We start from the raw sequence: 23,915 nt of genomic DNA, 5'->3' as shown, positions 1-23,915 counted from the left end.
AATGGATCTTGTTACACACTAGAACAGGAGATATCAGTCCATAGACAACATCAATAGATGTTGTTACACACTAGAACAGGAGATATCAGTCCATAGACAACATCAATGGATCTTGTTACACACTAGAACAGGAGATATCAGTCCATAGACAACATCAATAGATGTTGTTACACACTAGAACAGGAGATATCAGTCCATAGACAACATCAATGGATGTTCTTACACACTAGAACAGGAGATATCAGTCCATAAACAACATCAATAGATGTTGTTACACACTAGAACAGGAGATATCAGTCCATCAGTCCAGATATCAGTCCACACACTAGAATGGTTTTACAGTCTTTGTCTTTACCTCTCTCTCTTTCCCTTTTTTCTGTTTCTTCCATCCCTCTCTCTTTCTCTCTCACTCTCTCTGCCCCTCTCTAAAAGACTGCTACATACTTATTAACTGTAGCTACATAAAATATTATACTAAAAGAAACATTATTTAAGTAACTCACATTCACTGTACAATAGCCCCTACCAATAAATAAATAAATAGATAGATAGATAAATAAATACATAAATGTGGCTGAATGGTGATATTTTATCACAGTGGGTCACAGATTCCCCTGTGTTTCTGTCCAGCCAATGGGGGCCAAGTTTCATCATAAATGATCCAATCATAACTGAGCGTTCTACTCTAATCCCCCTCATCATATCTCTCCTCTGTACGATTCTCCCTTTAATCCTCCTTCTGATCTCATCCTACAGGTATCATAACTGCACTATTCAGTGCTGCCTCGAGGAGGATCCACTAACTGTCCACTTTATTAGAAACACCTACCTTGTGCTTCCACTCACTGGCCACTTTATTAGAAACACCCACCTTGTGCTTCCACTCATTGGCCACTTTATTAGAAACACCCACCTTGTACTTCAACTTACTGGCCACTTTATTAGAAACACCTAGCTTGTGCTTCCACTCACTGTCCACTTTATTAGAAACACCTACCTTGTGCTTCCACTCACTGGCCACTTTATTAGAAACACCCACCTTGTGCTTCCACTCATTGGCCACTTTATTAGAAACACCCACCTTGTACTTCAACTTACTGGCCACTTTATTAGAAACACCTAGCTTGTGCTTCCACTCACTGGCCACTTTATTAGAAACACCCACCTTGTGCTTCCACTCATTGGCCACTTTATTAGAAACACCCACCTTGTACTTCAACTTACTGGCCACTTTATTAGAAACACCTAGCTTGTGCTTCCACTCACTGGCCACTTTATTAGAAACACCTACCTTGTGCTTCCACTCACTGGCCACTTTATTAGAAACACCTACCTTGTGCTTCCACTCATTGGCCACTTCATTAGAAACACCTACATCGTGCTTCCACTAACCGGCCACTTTATTAGAAACACCTACCTTGTACTTCCTCTAACTGGCCACTTTATTAGAAACACCTTCCTTGCACTTTCTCTAACTGGCCACTTTATTAGAAACACTTTATTCTTTTACCAACTGGCCACTTTATTAGAAACACCTACTTTGTGCTTGCACTCACTGGCCACTATATTAGAAACACCTGTCTTATAGCTCCCTGTGTAGGCGTACAGTTACAGAATATTTGTTGCTGCACAATTTATGGCCGTGTCTGAACCTGAAGGCACCTGTCTTGATGTCTTGCTGCCTGTACTGTCTCATAAGTCAGTGCCTTAGAAGGCAATGTTGTCCACAGTGTCTGGAGTTTTCTGCTATTTTTCCTAACTGAATTTGCACAGACACAAAGGATTATGGGACATTTAAGGATGAAGGATCTATGCTGCCTTCAAAGAAATGGACGAACAAACATTAGATCCAGACGTGACTGGGTGCCTTGCTGCCTCAGAATACTGTCTGAGTAAGCAGCGTTTATTATGTTTCAGACGCAGCCTATCAGCCCCTCTACCCCGTTCATCATTGGTCAGTTTCTGACCACATCACTGCCATTGTCAATAATATCTGTCTGCAGAGTCGCAGTTTCACGCCAGCAGTTTCAGTCCAGCAGGTTCAGGCCAGTGGCATTCAAAGCATGCACCGACACTTGCTTTGGCTTTTCTTAGTGAGTTTTGGACTAATCAACATTTCAGTAACTTTATGTGGGTTTACAATAAATTTGTGATAAATTTGCATTTGGCTAATGTCATATTGTAAGCTTTAGGCTAAAACAAACTTTGGTTTGAACACATATAGAGATTCACAGGGTAAATATTACACAAACTGCAGCTGATGTGGTCTGGGTAAGCTAATGGGTTATGTAGACCTATAGCTAAAGAATTCTCCACTTAATACAGGGGCTTTATGTTTACACTTAACTTACATTGCATGTGCATGAATAAAACTTAATATAGCATAATATTAAGCTTTAGGCAAAAACTTTTTGAATGTGTCACTGCTGGAAAAACCACAGAAACCAAGTGTTTCTTTGGTTTCTGATGGTTTTGTAATGTGTTTTGTCTTATGGTTTAAATGGGTTACCAGTGGTTGATTTGTATATTACATCAGAGACATTGTAAATGAGGAGACCGGCCTTAGGTGTTTCTAATAAAGTGGCCAGTTAAAGGAAGCACAAGTAGGTGTTTCTAATAAAGTGTTCAGTTGGTGGAAGTAAAGGTAAGTGTTTCTAAAAAAGTGGCCAGTTGGTGGAAGTACAAGGTAGGTGTTTCTAATAAAGCGGCCAATCAGCAGAAGTACAAGGTAGGTGTTTCTAATAAAGTGGCCAGTTAGTAGAAGTACAAGGTAGGTGTTTCTAATAAAGCGGCCAGTTGGTGGAACCACAGGGTAGGTGTTTCTGATAAAGTGGCCAGTATGAATATGAATAGGACACTCGTTATGCTCAGCTTTCCTATAAGGACACTGTTTACATGGTAGAATCGTGCTGTCCTACTGCGCATGTGTTCCACTGGCCTGAAACCGCTGGACTGAAGCTGCTGGTGTAAATCTGTGGCTCTGCGCCTCTGCAGTCAGACCCTCCCGGCCATTGTCCAGATAGATGCGGCCAGTGGTCCATTCTCAGTCAGATTATAAGCAGTGGGAGCTCCTGATTTAATTCAGAATCAGAATTAAATTCATTGGCCAAGTATGTTGTCAGACACAAGGACGTTGGTTCCAGCTGTTTATGTTTCTCTAGTATTATATGCAATATAGAAACAATGTACATATAATTTACTGACAATATACAATATATACGTAGTACAAGCAATAAGCTGACAATATTATTAAAGACAAAAATAGGGGAGGGTGGTGCACAACCTAACACATTTAGGTTTTTGTGAAATAATAAAAAAAATGTAATCTGGAATAATCATATATTTATACAAGCAACATAAACATCTCTGCTACAAACGAGCACTTGAACTTTATTTCTAGCTCCTACCATTCAGTACAATTCCACCCAAAATGAGGAAGGTGCTGTGTTTCAGTTTAGCCCATGGGTGGGTTCAGTGTAACAGACAGAGGGTCAGTTTAACACCTGCTAGAAAAGTCTGATCAATCAGTGCAAACAGAGTTAATCCAATATAATTATTTGTTGTAAGAATATATTTTTATATTTGCAACCATTGCAATCCAGCCGTACTGCATTACATATTATCTATATGAGCACCGACAGAGTCTGTGTGTCAAACAATGACAGATTTATTGTTTGTCCAGTGAAGAACAGCAAATGAAAACATCACACATCAGTAAAATATAAACAAGACTAAGTTTACTTTATTAGTCTTTGTGTACTGAAGGTATTTGAGCTGTGTAAGAACTAACCCTGCAGTGCAGAGGCTGAACTTGAGCCCAGCTGCACTTGCTGTGAGTTTGTCAGCTGCTACTAAACTGTGCTGCATTGTAGGAAAAAAGGTGGTGATTAAAGTAATATAAGGTTGGATTTTATGATTCACACAAACAGCTCAGTAACCGAAAAAACTTGTGCTGAAAAAAATTACTTGCATGACCTGAAAACACTCTTTGGCTCAGATCTCTTTAAAACGCCGATCAATCGCTCTGAATTTTGGTGGGAAACTGCGGCTTGGAAATGTGGTCATGTGGCCAGAAGATCAGGTTGCTTGACCTTAAAATAAATATATTAAAGTGTGTTGTAGTGCAAACAACAGTAATGTGTATTAGTAGCGTGGATGGTGTGGATAGTGTGGATGGTGTGGATGGTGTGGGTGTAGTAACTATCTGGGGAACACAGGAGCAGCTCTGGCCCAGCAGATGATATGACTGGTCAGCTGTTTCTGAGGGTGAGGGTCTGAGGAATGAAGCCGCTCCTGTGTCGGGCAGTCTTAGTGTTCAGTGTTCTGTAGCGCCTGCCGGAGGGGAGGAGCTGTAAAAGGTTGTGTCCAGGGTGTGAGGAATCTGTAGTGATCTTCACTGCCTGTTTCTTGGTTCTGGAGCAGTACAAGTCCTGGACGGTGGGCAGGTGAGCACCAATGATTTTTCAGCTGACGTTACTGTCTGTTGCAGTAGATTGATTCACAAAACTGTTCAGCTCAGAGTGGCTCTAAGATCCGGCACAGACAGTGAGCTCAGGGGGCGCTGAGGGTTTATATTACCTGCAAATAACGACAGTAAATTATAAATAAATAAGCAAGCAATTCATTATAACTATCATAATAGTATTTTGCTGACACACATCACAAATATATTTACTTATTCATTATTATAATTAGATATTAGAGACAATACACATTAATTAACTAACTCTTAATTAACCTTAATTACCTCTAAACTAAATGTGGCGAGCAGTCTTATTAAAAAATTCTATCTATCTAACTATCTATCTATCTATCTATCTATCTATCTATCTATCTATCTATCTATCTATCTACTCTGGTTAATGGCCAATGCACTACAGTCACAATCACAATGTGAAGAGGCAGAGAATGAGTGAAAAACAGAGCGAGAGAGAGAGAGAGAGAGAGAGAGAGAGAGAGAGAGAGAGAGAGAGAGAGGTGTTGTGTGTGAGAGAGGGGGGCATGTAAGAGAAAGAGAAAAGGAATGAAGAAAAGAGAGACTGAGAGAGAGACAGGAGAAAGAGAAAGGGAGGAGAGAGAGTAAGAGAGGAGAGAGAAACAGAGAGAGAGAGAGAGAGAGAGGAGAGAGAGGAGAGAAGAGAGTGAAATAGAGAAAGAGGAGTGAGAGAGAGACATGGATGTAAGAGAAAGAGAAAAGGAATAAAGAAAGGAGAGAAAGTGAGAGAGAGAGGAGAGAAAAGAGTGAAATAGAGAAAGGGGAGTGAAAGAGTGAGTGAGAGAGAGAGAGAGAGAGAGAGGAGGGGGTGAGAAAGAAGGGTAATAGAAAGAAAAGAAAGAGAGAGTGAGAGAGAGAGAGAGAGAGAGAGAGAGAGAGAGAGTAAGAAAGAGTAAGAAAACGAGAAGTGAAAGAGATTCAGGTGAGAAAGCTGAATATCGTGATACATGTCTCACATCTGACGTATCGAGCCAGGTGACAGGTGAGAAATAAAGGGAAAGACGAAAAGAAGGAAGAAAGAAAGAACGGCGAGAGAAAGAAAAGAAAACAGCCTCTTGTTTCTAAACGAGTCCGCACATCCTGACATTGTCTCTCCGTTCACTTTCAACTGCCTTCAGTTTGTTGTTGTTGTTGTTGTTGCTGTTGTTGCTGTGTTTCCATCTCACGTGCCACGTCGTGTCATTATGCGCCAAGCTCCAGACAGCACCAATCTGCCACAGATAAAGATGGAGCGCGCGCGCTTTGTGTGTCGCGTGTTTTCCCCTTTAAAATGCCATCTGGGTTCCCTAATGCGTAAATGAGTCCAAAAAAACCCTCACGCACGCACGCGCACGCGCGCAAGCACGCACACACAAGCTCGCTCGCGCGCGCGCGCACACACGCACACACACACACACACACACACACACGCTCGGCAGCTCGCGGAGGAGCCTCTTTCGCTCGAGCCTTTGCAGCGCAGGAGGAGGAGGAGGAGGAGAAGAGGGCGCGTGATATTTCATCTCAGGACGAATATTTGTTTTTTTGGGAGGTCCGTCTTTTTGATTTTGTTCTGCTTTTCGGAGGAAAAAAAATCAGTGAGGAAAAATCTTCTGTATCTGTAAAAGACGGTGAGTTTGCGCGCGAGCACGTCGCGCCGCTATGATGATGGAGAGATGGAGAGAGAGAGATAGAGACAGAGATAGAGAGAGATAGATGCAGTGCAGTTAGGTAGCCATATGCATCAAGTGACGGATGCCGTATCTTTTTTGGGGGGGACGCTGCTGCATTAGTGTGTGTGTGTGTATATGTGTGTGTACATGCATGTAGGCGCGAGCGCGCTGTTTTGACGGCCGGTGCATGAAAAATTGCGATGGATAGAGGGAGAGATAGAGAGAGGGATGGGGGAGAGAAAGAGAGATAGAGAGAGAGAGAGGCAGCGAGGGAAAATGTAAGAGGATTTGATTTCTCTCTCTCTCCTCCAGCCACTGCAAAGAGATTAAGTCGACAGCAGTGCGAGCGAAATTGTGCAGCATGTTAAAAAAAAAAAAGGACAGGAAATGAACTGGGTGGGTTTTGGGGGGTTTTTGGGGGCTCTGGGGGGCTTTAGAGAGGGCGATCTTGGGGACCACCTTCCATTCTGATATAAAAATCGAGCTCTAGCCCCAGTTTCAGCGCCGCTGAGATTTTGGGGCTGGGCGATAGGACGGTATGCTGTCATCATCGCGATTGAAACGTCACGATACGCTTTGCTGAGCACGTTGCGGTTATCGTCAGCTCTGAAGCAGCACCCGCGCGCATTGCTGGTTTGGATGAGCGTAGCGCGAATTTGGTGTCTGTTTAAACTTACCGAAACTAAATATCGCGATACATGTCATATATTTGAAGTATCGAGCCAGGCATCATTTATAGTGGAGATTTTTTTTTTTTTAAGTAAGGCTGCGCACGCTCAGCGTCGTCAGCATCCTCTGCTGGAGCCTCGAGCTACTAGTGGCCGCACAGATCAGCTCGTGCACCGGGAAGAGAGGGGTGCTTTGGTGCTTTGCTTTTCTTCTGTGGTTCATTTGTGTCCGGCAAGTTTACATCGCGTGCGAGTGCGAGTGCACGATCAGGTGCGTTTGCATGCGCGTGCGTTGGGGAGTGAATGATGCAGTGGGGGGGTGGGGGGGTGCACTTTCGGACCGCATCTCCTCCATCCATTCCATAGGCTGCGCGTGCGTGCCTGCATGCATGGGCTGAAATATAAAGTGGACGCGCGTGTTTGTTGTTTGTTTGTTTGTTTGTTCGTCACCCTTTTCGGCTTTGGTCTTCATCGCGACCGAGTGCAACTTCCTGAAGGTGCGCGAGCTGCAAACCCGCGAGGCTAACAGGGGGTTGGGAAATCGCTCGTGCATTGCGAAAAAACGCACAGTTTTTTGGTGAACGCTGGGCCGCTACGTCACTCAAGCGTTTTGGTGCGTGCGCCAAAATAAAAATTCTATTAAAACACATCCGGCTCGCGAGCAAAGCCAGCTTCGCTCCGCGCGCACTTGAGAGGCGAACGGGGGTGCATTTACTTTTTCACACCGACCTCCACAGCAACGGGTGAGGGTTTTTTTTTTCCTGCCTTGTCTCGTGCAAGATTTAAGAGGTCCTCGTGCCTATGCGTAAAAAAAGGCTCAGAGGAGCGCGCGAGTGCATGCATAGATATTATATTTTTAAATAAAGGCTTTGGAAGATCCGGATGCGGATCGCGTGCCGAAATGCGTCTCGGCACGTGCGCGAGCGCGCGAGGCGCCGCGTTTGCTGGGCTAATTGTGATATTTGCAGCCTCTGTTTACAGTATATATGCATATATATGTGTATATAGGTTTCTCGCCGTCCATTTAAAAACAGAGCGCGTGCAGTTCGGCTCCCCGAACGCGGCTGGCTCGCGGAGAAGGCGTGCTTGCCTTCAGATGTTTGAGCAGTAAAGGTTATTTACTGGAGCAACGCCGGCTTTAACACTCGGCTGCTCACGTTGGAATACATAATGCACTTTCTGCTGCCTTTCCTGTGGGTGCGATTGCACGCAGGGCTGCACGAGCCACGCTTCGCGGAATAGATTGGGTCAGAAACGCACGTGCGTGTGCTAAATCTGGAGGAGTTTCAGTGCAGATGCTTTTGCAGCATGGCTTGCTTCTAATGACCTGCACTTTTGGTCTGCAGCGGCTCGAAATGCGCCCTAAAATGTGGTTGCATTGCAAGAAACCCAGCTCAGAGGTTTCAGAGCAACACCTCAATGCTTTCCTCTAACCTCCTCTCATTTTCTCCTCTTTTCCAGTGAGGAATCGCTCTTCTGGAAGGATGTGGGGTCGGCTGGGAGCCGCCTGGATTTGGGCCTCTCTGCTGGTGGCCAACGTTTTGAGCAGTAGCAAAAGGTACGTGTTTTTTTTTTACTTGGGATTGTAATGAGGATTCTGTGGCTTTAGGCAGTTCAAACCGAAGTCAGTTGCTTCCACGGTCTCAAAAAAAATAATCTGCGGCTGGTAATCCCCTTCAGACCGGGACGGGAAGCCACCAGTGCGGAATTAAAGACAGCATGCCGGTGACTGTCCCCGCAAAAAACAAGGAGTAGTGGTGTTTCTGAATGGTGGAGGATTTGATCGATTTTAACGTGTCCGTAGGAAATGAGACGCATGCAAAGACAAAGACAATAAAGATAAACAACCCACTGAAAAGTGCCACTCGTTAATGCTTAATTGGCTCAAATGGAGGTAAGAATCCTCAGTCATCACACTGTATCACTGCTAGGAAGTTCAAACAAGGTCAAAGAGGAAGGAGCGAAGGAGGATGGAGGAGTTGGAAGACCCGCTTTCACATCTGTGTTTTGGGTGCGATGTGTAAAGAGAGACTGAATGAAGACACTGAGGAGTCATTTGTTACAATAATGATGCATTTATTCAAATTAATAAGAGAATGCATGTGATTTGGATGTGTATTGGATTTGCATATAACGTGAGAAACTAAAGGCAGCACTGGTCATGCATTAAACCAGTTTGTGGCATCAGATCTCCTAATCAAATGTGCTCATAATTTCATTTTTTTCTGCTAAGATCACTGCAGCTAAACCAGATCTGTTTTATAATCTGTTGTTAGAACAGCCTAAAGCATCGGTCGTGGTGGGCAGAGGGTCAAAAAACAAACAGTAAGCAAACAAAGAAGGTAGGCAGAGCTCAAATCAGGTTTTTATCACGTTTTTAAAATGCATTTTGTAATGTGACACTGTGTTTTGTTACTAAAACCTTTTAAAAATCAGAATTTTCAAATGAAACAAGAATTATTAGATGTAATTAAGCTTGATATAGAATAATACTATGCTGGAGTAACTTTCTGTTGCGTCTCACGGGCCAGTTTTGGTGCATGGGGTACAATTTGGGCAGCTGTGTTGTAGTAATTTACCCAGTTTGTATGTAAACTGTCTTATTTTGTTTATTTGAAAAATTAGATGCTGACAAATGGCTGAAAATAAGCCAAGAACATACATACGGGACATATACGCATTTACCTTTGAGGTCATTAAGGTGTGTTCCTGATGGATGGATGGATGGATGGATAGATAGATAGATAAAATAGATAGATAAAATGTGATTAATGTGCATTCCTAAAGGATGGATAGATAGATAAAAAGAATAAAAACTGACATTTAGTTAAAAATAAGACCAGAATAAAACAGACATTCCTGATAGATAGATAGATAGATAGATAGATTGGCCAACACTGGCGCATTTAATTAAGAGTTAATTAAGATTAATTAAGAGTTAATTAATTGATGTGCATCATCTCTCATATATACATAACATTAAATAAATAAATAAACAGCTTGTCGGATCACATTATAGAAAGATATGTTTATTTGCGATATTAACGTTCCGCTGTAGTGTAATAAGCAGGTTATTAACAGTGTTATAAGCGCTGTTATGAAAGAAGAACAGTGGATAGAGCTGAACTCTGCAGAAACAGTGCAGAACTCTCTGAGGGGTCTGTGTTTTTTCCTCTGAGCTGCACACTGTTGCTGTGCGGCTGACCTGTAGATGGGGTTGCTGCACAATCTTTTATTGGGGGAAGTGTCCGCAGCTCAGAAACACGTGCGCTGCATGGCTTTCTGCTTTATTCATCCCTCCATCCCTCGCTCATCCACCCCCCTCCGCACCCCCCCAGCCATTCCCTCTATCCAAAATGTACTCTGTGCCTGCTGCGGCGTTTAACCCCTGCCAGGCCAGAGCTGTCAGTCTGATACACATCACATTTTCATCAGTATTTCTGCGTAATGGCATTTATGTGATTGAATACATAGTTAGTAACATAGAATTATGTTTACATGCGATGGGTTTGATTCGGGACTTGTTTTCAACTGGAAATGACAAAAACGGCAATAAATATGAAGCGTTTATTTTCTTTCTGTGACACAGGACTGAACACACAACAGTAACTTCTCATCAAATTCAACTCATAATAAAATCTGTTCTCTTCTGCTCACAGACGCTGATGTGGTCTGGATTGAAAGTGTATAATCTGTACTTTCCACACAGTTTCTCCTCTTGTTTCAGTGAACTCCAGGTCAGAAATAGTTCCACAGAGAGTAAGAAGAGTTGAGTCAATCAGGGTTTATTTATGTAGCGCTTTTTACAGCAGGTGTTGTCACAAAGCGGCTTTATAGAGAAAACGGGTCTGAGCGGCCATGAGTGGCGCCGATGCCGACAGTAGCAGGAAAACCCCCTAAAAGCAAGTGGAAGAAACTTTGAGAGGAACCAAGACTCAAAAGGGAAACCCATCCTCCTCTGGTTGTGGTTTTGGAGGGTTTATTTGGTATATCTCTGTTTTAAAGTCACCTTTGATGCGCAAGGATTTTATTGTTTCATTGTGACATATGGATATACTTAACTGCATATATATCGCTATTGTTGAAGAAAACCTTGTATCTCCATTTTTGTCATTTTTCAGTTTTTGACATAATTTGAAAATGCCTATTGCTCTTTACATTGTGTGTAAATATCATGATGAATGGACCAAAAGAAACGGCCCAAAATGACATGGAAAAAAGTCTGGTTCCATTGACTTACATTAAAAGTGAAGTAAGTTTTTCCTTCTCCTGTAAAGTTACCATTTTGGAGATACAGGGTTTTCTTCCGACAACAGCCATATATATATATATACATACATACTCCTGGGCCAAAAAAGGGTTCTGTGATGGACAATGTGTTGTATATAGTGATCATACAGATACGGCAAAGATGAAAATGATGAATAATGGTCAAATTTGCATACACGATCCTATTTAACCATACGCAACTTTGACAAATAAGGATCAATCAATTAAACACAGGCTGTTTAGGGCTGGAAAACTAGTGATACCTTCTATATCATCAAAAACTATACAAACTTTGTAAAATTCATTTTTCCATGATATGAGACCTTTAGAGTATAATCTAATGTCCAATACACACCTGAGAAAAGAAAATGCGCCGAGCCCAAAATGGCAAAACATTGTTGTTAATGGTGTGAACAACAAATCATGAAACAAACAGATAAAATAACTTAATATGGGGGAGATTTTCACTTTGATTTCTTTAAATGTTGAAGTTTTGAGTGTAAATCTGCAGACAGTGACCCACTTTTATCGTCTTAGAGTAAAAATACTGATCTAGGATCAGCTTATGCTTTTTATCTCGCTGAATAAAACTCCATGACCTGATCTTTGATCAGTGCTCTTACTCTGAGGCGCTTGATAAATGTGCAGGCAGTCTTTTACAGAAAGAAGAGTCAGTATTGATCCTCTCAGCATTGGCGGCTTCAAACAGCTGAAAACACTGCTGAGCTGGTTTGTGTTTAAATTAGACCAAATATTCTCTATAGGGTTTAAATCTGGACTCTGACCAGCCAGAACCATCGGAAAATACATATATGTAAACTAAATATATATATATATATATATATATATATATATATGTATGTATATCTCACTGTTGTCATAATTTCACATTGACATAATTTCGAAATGCCTGTTGCCCTTTACATTGTGTGTAAATTTCATGGTGAGTGGGCCAAAAGAAACGGCCCAAAATGCCTTGGAAAAAATTCTGGTTCCATTGTCTTACATTAAAAGTAAAGTATGTTTTTTCCTTCTCCTGCAAAGTTACCATTTTGGGGATACAAGGTTTTACATATTGATAATATACATGTAACACAATTGTTACTACATATACTTAAGATAGTTGCTTTCTAAAGAAAAACATGCCTCCCCAAAACACCAAAATAGTAATTTTACAGCAGAGGTCAAAAACATTGTTTACTTTTAATATAAGTTAATGTAAAGAGGTTTTATTCCAAGCAAATGTGAAGCGTTCATCATGAAATGTTCATTCTCAATGCTCAAATGGTGTAGAAAAAAAAAAATACACAAAAAAGGGAAAAATGTTTTTTGGACAGTGATGATATATATTTTACATATGGAACATTATTTGTACTACATATAAATATTTATATATTATACATTATTACTGTGGAGAGGTGCTTACATATATACATATTGGATGTCTTACTAGTATATATAATTACTATATGTAATTACCATTACGTACATACTTACATATGTACAAAATATACGGAGTATGTTATCACATATAGGTGTTTACATAGAAAATTATTTAGGACATATTATTATGACATATTTATGCTTACATATAAATAAATATAGGACATACTATTAATACACTGTTCTAAATGCTATTGTCACATGTAAGATCTTACATATATATATATATATATATATATATACATATTGGGCACAAATCTGACCCCACGTCCTGATAAGGTATAAAAACAAACAGGTGTGTGTGTGTTACTGCTGGTGTTGGTGTCAGTCTGTGAGGCTGATGTAATGAGGCTTTGCTGAGCTGTATTACGTTCTTTCTGGATAAACGAGTGTCACTCCTCCTCCTGCCACTCTGAACACATCTCTCATTCCCCAATTACAGCGCAGCATCGCTCCCTTCATCACTCTGTCCGTTCCTGATAGATAGTTTCGTGTGTTTCTCTGTGTAACGTGACGTGTGGTTGTGTATCGCAGCGTATGTGTCAGCATCCAGCGCTAACTCAGTTATTCAGCAGCTCACACTCACTGCCATGTGACTCTCTCTCTATCTCTCTCTCTCTCCTCTCTCTATTGCTCTCTCTCTCCATTTCTTCCTCTCCTCTGTCTATTTCTTTCTATTTCTCTCACTCTCTCTCCTCTCTCTGTCTCTCTCTCCCTCTCTCTCTCTCTATTTCTCTCTCTCCTCTCTCTATTTCTGTTTCTCTTTTTCCTCTCTTTACCTCTCTCTCCTCTCTCTATTTCTGTTTCTCTTTTTCCTCTCTTTACCTCTCTCTCCTATCTCTATTTCTGTTTCTCTTTTTCCTCTCTTTATCTCTCTCTCCTCTCTCTCTCTCTCTCTCTCTCTCTCTCTCTCTCTCTCTCCATTTCTTTCTGTCCTCTCTCTTTCTCTTTCACTCTTCTCTCTCTTTCCTCTCTCTATTTCTCTCTCTGCTGTCTCACTCCTCTCTCTCTTTCTCTTTCACCCTCCTCTCTCTTTTTCTCCTCTCTCCCTGTTTCTGTTTCTCTCCTATTTTTCTCTTTCTCTTTTTCTCTTCTCTTTCTCTCTCTCTTTTCTATTTCTTTCTCTCTCCTCTCTTGATTTCTCCCTGTTTCTCTTTCTCTTTCCTCTCTCTTTCTCTCTCTCCCCTCTTTCTCCTCTCTTTCTCTCTATTTATCTCTCCTCTCTCTGTCGCTCTCTTCCTCTCCCCTCTCTCTTCTCTGTCTCCCCTCTGTCTTTCCCTATCTTCCTCCTTCCTCTCTCATTTTCTCTCTCCCTCCTTCTCACTATTTCTTTCTTTCTGTTCTTTTTTTCTTTTACAGTTTCTTGTTCTTTCTGTTTTTTTAATCTCTCTCTTCCTTCTTTGTCACTCTTTTCTTTTTCTTTCTCTCTCTTTCTTTTACCCTCTCTTTATCTTCTCGTTCTCCCTCTCTGCCCTTCTCTCTCTTTATTTTCTCTCTTCTTTCTTCTCAGTCTCTTTTCTCTCCTTCTCTCCCATTCTTTCCCTTCTCTCTTCATTTTGCTTTTTCTGTCCCTTTTGGCCTCTCGCTCTTTCTTCTCTCTTTCTTTTTTTTCTCACTCCTTTTCTCATTCTCTTCCTCTCTTTCATCTCCTATATCTTCCTCCTTCTCTCTCTCTCTCTCTCTCTCTCTCTCTCTCTCTCTCTCTCTAATCTTGATGACCTCCTCGTCTCCTTGCAGTCATGTCTCTACGTTCTCCAAATGCTCTCCAGTGTTTACTCTGTCCGGTCTGGTCTGCACCAACAAATAAACAATAAACAAACAGCAAATAAACAATAACATTAGCCAGTGATTGTTTTTAGTGGAGGAGAGCTCGTCCCCCCCACTGCCCCCCCCCCACTACAACACCACCAATTTATCCAGAGCTGATTAAATCTCTCTTTAGTCCTGATCGCTCGGCTGAAATATTTATGAGCGTAGATGGTAACACGCTTCGTGCCATTAGAGACCGTTTGGGCTTTTGTTTTCCCCTCGTTTTGTTTTACGTGGCTAAAATGTGCTGCATGTGTCCAGTTGCTTCTTTCCTCGCGGTTAAAAGGCTGTATTAGCACATTAATTATGCATCGTTGCTGTGTATCCTCATGTAGATGAAAGACGATGTGATGTTCTTCGGCGCTGAATCCTGAATTCTCTTTCATCGGGAGGTTCGTCCCAAAGGGGGTCGTTGCCGTTTTCCTCTTTGCTGATTGGGTTCTTCATCTCTTTAGCGTGCTCTTCTGCTGTTTAACTCTAACTTCTTTCACTCTTTTGCCTCGTCAGCTCCAACCAGAATGGCTCGGACGAGCAGAAGGACAACACCACTGTCTTCACCAGGATCCTGGACAGTCTTCTGGACGGCTACGACAACCGTCTCAGGCCTGGACTCGGAGGTTCGTGTTGTTTAGAGCACCTTTCACAACTCTTAAAAAAAAAAGATGGTTCTTCAAGGGTTCTTTGGTAAAGACAGTGGTTATATATAGAACCATAAACCCCCAGAGAACCTTTTGCATGCCTAAAAGGTTCTTTGCATGGTGAAACAGTCCTGCAGATTGAGGGAGAATGTGTTGTATTTCGCTGCTTTTGGAACAAAACCTCGTATCTCCAAAATGGTAACTTTACAGGAGAAGGAAAAAACATGCTTTAGTTTTAATGTAAGTCAATGGAACCAGAATTTTTTTCAATTCATTTTGGGCCATTTCTTTTGGTCCATTCATCATTAAACATAAACATAATGTAAGGGGCAACAGGCATTTTCAAAATATGTCAAAAACTGAAAAACAAAAATCGGGATACGAGGTTTTGTTCTGACAGCAGCAATATGGTTCTATATAGCACCAAAAAGGGTTCTGCTATTGTTACAGTGATCATACAGATATGGCAAAGATGAAACTGATGAATAATAAAATGGTAAAATTTTCAAACACTCATTTTACGATCAGATTTGACCACACACAGCTCAATTAAAACAGGCTGTTTCAGGGCTGGAAAACTAGTAATACATTTTCTATCATCAAAAAACCTTTAAAAACTTCAGAAAATTCATTATTCCATGATATAAGTCCTTTAAAATTGAATCTAGTGTCCTGTACACTCCTGGGCAAAAAAATGGGCCAAGTATGTAAATGTGCAGGCAGTCTTTTACAGAAAGAAGAGTGAGTATTGATCCACTCAGCACTGATGACTTCAAACAGCTGAAAACACTGTTGAGCTGGTTTGGGTTTAATGTGAGACCAAATATTCACTATAGGGTTTAAATCTGGACTCCAGCCAGAACCTTCAGTTAAAACATTATATTTTGGGCTTGGTCAGTTTTTTGTGCAGGAGTGTTCACTCTTAAAAAAAAGATGTTTTTTCAAGGGTTCTATACTAAAGACATTGGTTCTATATGGAACCGTAAACACTCAGAGATCCATGGTTCCATATCCATGGTTCTTTGCATAGTAAAGCAGTTCTTTAGTTTGATGGTGAATGTGTTGTATGTTGTTCTATGTAGCATCAGGAAGAGTTCTACTATTTTTATGATGTCAAGCTTGTAACAGTAGAAGAACCCTTTTTGGTGCTATATAGACCCATTTTCAAAAAGGTTCTATACAGAACCATAGTGAGCCTGGCCCATTTTTTTGGCCCAGGAGTGTTTACTCTTAAAAATGATGGTTCTTCAAAGGTTCTTAAGTAAAGACAATGGTTCTATAAAGAACCAGAAACACTCAGAGAAGCATTTTATGCTGAAATAAATGTTTGCTCTATGCTTTTCATGGTGAAATGGTTCTTCAGGTTGATGGAGAACATGTTGTATATGGTTCTGTGTAGCATTATAAAGGGTTCTACTGTTGTTATGATGCCAAGCTTGAAACAATAGAGGAACCCTTTTGGTGCTATTATTAAGCTCTTGATTATCATAATCTAATTTCTAATTTGATTTTTAGTTTAATGATTTTCTCTTTCAGATGTTAATCATGTTTTAATCATGTTTTTAATTTCTATTCTCTTTCACTTTTTAAATTGACTGTATTTCCTCATCTGTAAAGCACTTTGAATGTGTATGAAAGGTGCTATGTGAATAAAATTGCCTTGCCTTGCTATTTAGAACTGTTTTCAAAAAGGTTCATATACAAGACATTCTCCATCAACCTGAGCGAATGAATGAAGAACCATTTAACCATGCAGAGAATCCTTTAAGTATGCGAAAGGTCCTTTGAGTGTTCATGGTTCTATATATCTGTGTATCTGTGTGTATAATTCCACTGTTAATGAGTACAAAGGAACTGCTTAAATGTTTACATGGTTACTTTGGAATATTTGTGATGTGGTCATGTGATTAAATAAAGACAAAGATAAGATATGATTGGACGAACCTTTTGAACATAAATGGGCATCTACTGTTGCCGTGTAAATTCTGTCACATTATAAAATGGTTTAAAGCCAGAACTTTGGTTACCATGTCACAACACAAGCGTACTACTATGCTTATGTACTATTATCAGGATAATCTTGAGTTCTCTGTGTTACACATTACGTAACAATGAACACATTGTTGTTGCATGTATTGTTAATATGTAACTACATAGTTAATAGAAACAATTTAAAGTGAGCAAGCAAACTGGTACATACTTGGTACGTCCCCACTAAAGGGCCACGGTTTAGGGCGGTAAGCAGAGATGAAAACAAATTAGATAGATTGATGTAGAACTGGAGGGATGGTTAGAGTACTGGTGAGTGTGGAGTGACTGGTGGGGGGGGGAGGGGGGGTTATGGCAAAATAGAATTTATTCAAGACCATGACTGCACACAATGGTGTAGCACAAACAGACATAAACAAGCAGGACAACACACCAGTTCTGAGGCTGAGCTGGTCTTACCTCAGAGACAGAACATGTACGGTACCAAAGAAGCGAACAGAATAAAACAGAAACTACCCAGAGCTGTATTGTTTTAGAAGTCTAGCCTAACTACCACCACAGGAAGCAGAACTAGCCAACTACACTTGGCGAATCTTCCCAAAAATACAAGGGATGGCAGCCACTCTCTAACCTAGTGTGCCTGGACAGCAGAGTTTACCTACGTGGTAGAATGTAGGTGTGAGCACAAACTCACCTCACTGTAATAAATCAGCTCAACTTAAAATGATTTAGTAACTGATTACAGGGCTTTTCTTGAGTTGACTCAACTTTGAGTTCACCCAGCTCAAACTTCTTAGTCAAAAATCTAATTCCAATTCTTAAGTATTTACATGAGACAGTCACACATGCCATATGTTAGACCTCATAAATGCCGTTATTTGCCACATAAATGCTAAAAGAATTTGATATGTTTATGAATTTTGATCAGAAATTTATTTAGAGCCCAGCTACTGTTTCTAGGTCTGCATCTCAGTTAGATAAACAAAATCCATTTTGCATTCTTTACTCCGTTTCCCCACTAGCTGGCGCTCCGTCTATCACACAGTCCCATCTGGCATTTTTTTTTCTTTTTTGGGATTCCAGACATGGACAGCTGTGGTAGAGCTGGGATTCAAACTCACAGTCTCCTGATGTTGGGATGATCTATTAGACAGCTGCACCATGTGAGATGATGACACACTTTAAAGTTAAAACAACAAATATTTTCTCCAGTGTATTAAACATTTGTAGACACAAAATCTGAGTTGTTATACATGTTCCTGAGTGGTGCAATGGACTATCACCCCAACAGGAGGTTGTGAGTTTGAACCCCAGTGATGCCATAGCCATCCATAAGTGAGTACCCAAGAGGAAAAAAGGTACTAGGATCGTGTGATGGAAAGCGTCCTGGCTGGTGGAGAAATTGAGTATAAAAAGCAAATCTATCTTATTTACCTATTCTGAGAGAATTTTTGACTCAACTAAGTTTGAGTTGTGTGAACAACGTAATCAGTTACTATATCATTTTGAGTTGAGCTGCTCTGATTTTTAACAGTGCTGTTCTCAGTCTGAGGACATAAGCATGAGAAAAATGAGAGAGAAAGGAAGAGAGAAGCACTAGACAGAGCCAACAGCACTGTCACAATAAATAGACAAAACCACTGGACAAAACTAACAACACTTGTGAACTAACAAGAGACAGACAACAGCAACGAACTTGACAGATCAACCATTCAGTTTAAGCGAATCATCAAACAAACGCAGGACCGAGCAGCAAACAAGTGGATTCTGTGGCTCTTCATCTGCATGTAGACATGAAAACTCCACGTCTGGGTAGCAGGACTGAAAAGCACGTTGAGTAACTGTTGTTTATACCATCAACACACATCATTTAACACTTAACCTGAATTAGAGCTGAGCAGACCCGCCATGATTCATCAGAGCGGCACATTGTTGTTGTTGTTTACCGTTTATGTTTTCCATTCTGCGCTCCTGACCTCATTCGAGCATCATATATCGCTTGCCAACCGCTAACGTAACAGAAAATTTACAGCATATGATGAGCTGACAGTGATTTTGACTGGCAGCTTTGACTCGACATCAATCACCGCTCATGTTCAGGAGTGACGGTACTGAGCCCGAGGCCGAGAGACGCCGCTCTCCACAAACAAAGCCCAAAAATATCAGAATCACGACCAGAACCTTTTATTTGACAACTGCAAGGCATATAAGGAAAGTCTTCCTGGTGTCAACATTCATTCCAGTGACATAAAGTCATATATTGTGTCCTCAAAACCTTAAATGAGTTCTTAAGTGCTTTAACTTCATTGCATTTAGGGCTGTCACTATCAGTTATATGAGAAATAATGTAATATATCAGTTATTTTCTAATTTAACTTTTAGAGCCTTTGGGTAATTTTGTGTTATTTTTTGGTATTTTGGTCAATTCCAACTATAAAGTATTTACGAGACAGTCACACATGCCGTACGTTAGACCTCAGATATGCCATTATTTGCCATGCTAACAGAATTTGATATGTTTATAAATTTTGATCAAAAATGTATTTAGCGCCTGCAAAAAAAAAAATTTGCTTATAAATAAATAAATAAATTCAGAAATCGTTGGCCCACAGTGTCTTTGAGCTGAAAATGCAAGAATTTGGAAGGTGTTTCATTCTATGGCTTATAATTGAGCAAAAATGAATAATTAGCATAAGGCGGCCATATTTTTTATTGATTTTCTGTCCTCTTGGATTCAGGCTGAGTGATAAAACTCTGATACACAGCAAGACAGGCTTTATTTTTCATTTAAAATTGAGTTGCATATTTATTATGAGCTGTTTTTAATCCTCAAAATCAATAGAAATGGGAAAACAGAGCTAAATAGTATTAATTGTATAGTCATTTCTATCATATTTATTGTTATTTATTTGTTAAAATGTGTTTTACTCTCTTTGAGAGAAACAGCTCAGAGCATGTGGAGAACACATGATCTCATATGTGCCTCAGTCTGACTGTTTGTGTAGTTAACATCTGTATTTAGCTGTAAATTTCTAAACTCAGAGTCTGAGTCAATCATTTAATGGAGTATGATGGTGTTTTTCTTCCACTTTTCTTTAAACAATAAAACGATAAAAATGGGCTTAAGTGGACAATAACATACATTCTCAGAAACAAATGGTGCTAAACCGTAACTGGGGTGGAACCCTCAAAGGAACATCTTTAGTACCTTTAGTTAGGAGATGTAATTACACCATATTCCATTTTAGTCATTTTTAACTTGTACTGACTCCACAGAACCGTCTCGTCTTCAGGCTTTTATTTTACTGTTCTGCTTTAGAACGTCAGGTGGTTAAAACAAACAGTGGTGGGGTTAGGATTTGGACCAGGGTTAGGGCTAGGACCAGGGTGAGGGTTGGGTTTAGGTTTTGGGTTGAGGTTAAGGTCAGGGTTAGGATTTGGACCAGGGTTAGGGCTAGGACCAGGGTGAGGCTTGGGTTTAGGTTTTGGGCTGAGGTTAAGGTCTGGGTTGGGATTTGGACCAGGGTTAGGGCTAGGACCAGGGTGAGGCTTGGGTTTAGGTTTTGGGTTTAGGTTAAGGTCAGGGTTAGGATTTGGACCAGGGTTAGGGCTAGGACCAGGGTGAGGCTTGGGTTTAGGTTAAGGTCTGGGTTGGGATTTGGACCAGGGTTAGGGCTAGGACCAGGGTGAGGCTTGGGTTTAGGTTTTAGGTTGAGGTTAAGATCAGGGTTAGGATTTGGACCAGGGTTAGGGTTAGGACCAGGGTGAGTGTTGGGTTTAGGTTTTGGGTTGAGGTTAGGGTCAGGGTTAGGATTTGGACCAGGGTTAGGGTTAGGACCAGGGTGAGGCTTGGGTTTAGGTTTTGGGTTGAGGTTAAGGTCAGGGTTAGGATTTGGACCAGGGTTAGGGTTAGGACCAGGGTGAGGCTTGGGTTTAGGTTTTGGGTTGAGGTTAAGGTCTGGGTTGGGATTTGGACCAGGGTTAGGGCTAGGACCAGGGTGAGGGTTGGGTTTAGGTTTTGGGTTGAGGTTAAGGTCAGGGTTAGGATTTAGACCAGGGTTAGGGCTAGGACCAGGGTGAGGCTTGGGTTTAGGTTTTGGGTTGAGGTTAAGGTCTGGGTTAGGATTTGGACCAGGGTTAGGGTTAGGACCAGGGTGAGGCTTGGGTTTAGGTTTTGGGTTGAGGTTAAGGTCTGGGTTGGGATTTGGACCAGGATTAGGGCTAGGACCAGGGTGAGGCTTGGGTTTAGGTTTTGGGTTTAGGTTTTGGATCAGGGTTAGGATTTGGACCAGGGTTAGGGTTAGGACCAGGGTGAGTGTTGGGTTTAGGTTTTGGGTTGAGGTTAGGGCCAGGGTTAGGATTTGGACCAGGGTTAGGGCTAGGACCAGGGTGAGGGTTGGGTTTAGGTTTTGGGTTGAGGTTAAGATCAGGGTTAGGATTTGGACCAGGGTTAGGGCTAGGACCAGGGTGAGGCTTGGGTTTAGGTTTTGGGTTGAGGTTAAGATCAGGGTTAGGATTTGGACCAGGGTTAGGGTTAGGACCAGGGTGAGGCTTGGGTTTAGGTTTTGGGTTGAGGTTAAGGTCAGGGTTAGGATTTGGACCAGGGTTAGGGTTAGGACCAGGGTGAGGCTTGGGTTTAGGTTTTGGGTTGAGGTTAAGGTCTGGGTTGGGATTTGGACCAGGGTTAGGGCTAGGACCAGGGTGAGGGTTGGGTTTAGGTTTTGGGTTTAGGTTAAGGTCAGGGTTAGGATTTAGACCAGGGTTAGGGCTAGGACCAGGGTGAGGCTTCGATTTAGGTTTTGGGTTGAGGTTAAGGTCAGGGTTAGGATTTGGACCAGGGTTTGGGCTAGGACCAGGGTGAGGCTTGGGTTTAGGTTTTGGGTTGAGATTAAGGTCTGGGTTGGGATTTGGACCAGGATTAGGGCTAGGACCAGGGTGAGGCTTGGGTTTAGGTTTTGGGTTTAGGTTAAGGTCAGGGTTAGGATTTAGACCAGGGTTAGGGCTAGGACTAGGGTAAGGCTTCGATTTAGGTTTTGGGTTGAGGTTAAGGTCAGGGTTAGGATTTGGGCCAGGGTTAGGGCTAGGACCAGGGTGAGGCTTGGGTTTAGGTTTTGGGTTGAGGTTAAGGTCTGGGTTGGGATTTGGACCAGGGTTAGGGCTAGGACCAGGGTGAGGGTTGGGTTTAGGTTTTGGGTTGAGGTTAAGGTCTGGGTTGGGATTTGGACCAGGGTTAGGGCTAGGACCAGGGTGAGGGTTGGGTTTAGGTTTTGGGTTGAGGTTAAGGTCAGGGTTAGGATTTGGACCAGGGTTAGGGTTGGACCAGGGTGAGGGTTGGGTTTAGGTTTTGGGTTGAGGTTAAGGTCAGGGTTGGGATTTGGACCAGGGTTAGGGCTAGGACCAGGGTGAGGGTTGGGTTTAGGTTTTGGGTTGAGGTTAAGGTCAGGGTTAGGATTTGGACCAGGGTTAGGGTTAGGACCAGGGTGAGGGTTGGGTTTAGGTTTTGGGTTGAGGTTAAGGTCAGGGTTAGGATTTGGACCAGGGTTAGGGCTAGGACCAGGGTGAGGCTTGGGTTTAGGTTTTGGGTTGAGGTTAAGGTCAGGGTTAGGATTTGGACCAGGGTTAGGGTTAGGACCAGGGTGAGGCGTGGGTTTAGGTTTTGGGTTGAGGTTAAGGTCTGGGTTGGGATTTGGACCAGGGTTAGGGCTAGGACCAGGGTGAGGGTTGGGTTTAGGTTTTGGGTTGAGGTTAAGATCAGGGTTAGGATTTGGACCAGGGTTAGGGCTAGGACCAGGGTGAGGCTTGGGTTTAGGTTTTGGGTTGAGGTTAAGGTCTGGGTTGGGATTTGGACCAGGGTTAGGGCTAGGACCAGGGTGAGGCTTGGGTTTAGGTTTTGGGTTTAGGTTAAGGTCAGGGTTAGGATTTAGACCAGGGTTAGGGCTAGGACCAGGGTGAGGCTTCGATTTAGGTTTTGGGTTGAGGTTAAGGTCAGGGTTAGGATTTGGACCAGGGTTTGGGCTAGGACCAGGGTGAGGCTTGGGTTTAGGTTTTGGGTTGAGGTTAAGGTCTGGGTTGGGATTTGGACCAGGATTAGGGCTAGGACCAGGGTGAGGCTTGGGTTTAGGTTTTGGGTTTAGGTTAAGGTCAGGGTTAGGATTTAGACCAGGGTTAGGGCTAGGACCAGGGTAAGGCTTCGATTTAGGTTTTGGGTTGAGGTTAAGGTCAGGGTTAGGATTTGGACCAGGGTTAGGGTTAGGACCAGGGTGAGGCTTGGGTTTAGGTTTTGGGTTGAGGTTAAGGTCTGGGTTGGGATTTGGACCAGGGTTAGGGCTAGGACCAGGGTGAGGGTTGGGTTTAGGTTTTGGGTTGAGGTTAAGGTCAGGGTTAGGATTTGGACCAGGGTTAGGGTTGGACCAGGGTGAGGGTTGGGTTTAGGTTTTGGGTTGAGGTTAAGGTCAGGGTTGGGATTTGGACCAGGGTTAGGGCTAGGACCAGGGTGAGGCTTCGATTTAGGTTTTGGGTTGAGGTTAAAGTCAGGGTTAGGATTTGGACCAGGGTTAGGGCTAGGACCAGGGTGAGGCTTGGGTTTAGGTTTTGGGTTGAGGTTAAGGTCTGGGTTGGGATTTGGACCAGGGTTAGGGCTAGGACCAGGGTGAGGCTTGGGTTTAGGTTTTGGGTTGAGGTTAAGGTCCGGGTTAAGATTTGGACCAGGGTTAGGGTTAGTAGATATTTAGTTGAATGTAACTTGAAAGTAAATTAAGTATCTAAAGTGATCCAAATAAAGTGTTACCTAATGAACAATCCCAGCACAATCGCTAAATCATACATATAAACAATGAATATGAAATAAAATGTCATTCTAAAGAGCTGCGAAGCAAAACACCCAAAATAACCTCTGTGTGGTTGAATTCCTGCTTCGTGTTTACTGGGAATAAATGACGTTTGGTAAAGTTACTCA

At 42.0% G+C, this 23,915-nt stretch overlaps 1 protein-coding gene across 1 annotated transcript in view; it reads left to right on the top strand.

Moving 5' to 3' along the window:
- Nucleotides 1-5,901: 5,901 nt before the first annotated feature.
- The window catches only part of gabra1 (gamma-aminobutyric acid type A receptor subunit alpha1), a 51,887-nt gene continuing 33,873 nt past the window's right edge, over nt 5,902-23,915 (top strand). Inside the window, exons 1-3 of the mRNA XM_036588093.1 lie at nt 5,902-6,102; nt 8,274-8,370; nt 14,841-14,950. Coding sequence (XP_036443986.1) covers nt 8,297-8,370; nt 14,841-14,950 — 184 coding nt within the window. The 5' untranslated portion in view covers nt 5,902-6,102; nt 8,274-8,296. The remainder of the gene's footprint in view (nt 6,103-8,273; nt 8,371-14,840; nt 14,951-23,915) is intronic.

This window comes from Colossoma macropomum, unplaced genomic scaffold, assembly GCF_904425465.1.
Source record: "Colossoma macropomum unplaced genomic scaffold, Colossoma_macropomum, whole genome shotgun sequence".
Classification (NCBI taxonomy): domain Eukaryota; kingdom Metazoa; phylum Chordata; class Actinopteri; order Characiformes; family Serrasalmidae; genus Colossoma; species Colossoma macropomum.
This window is presented reverse-complemented; position numbering and strand designations above follow the sequence as displayed.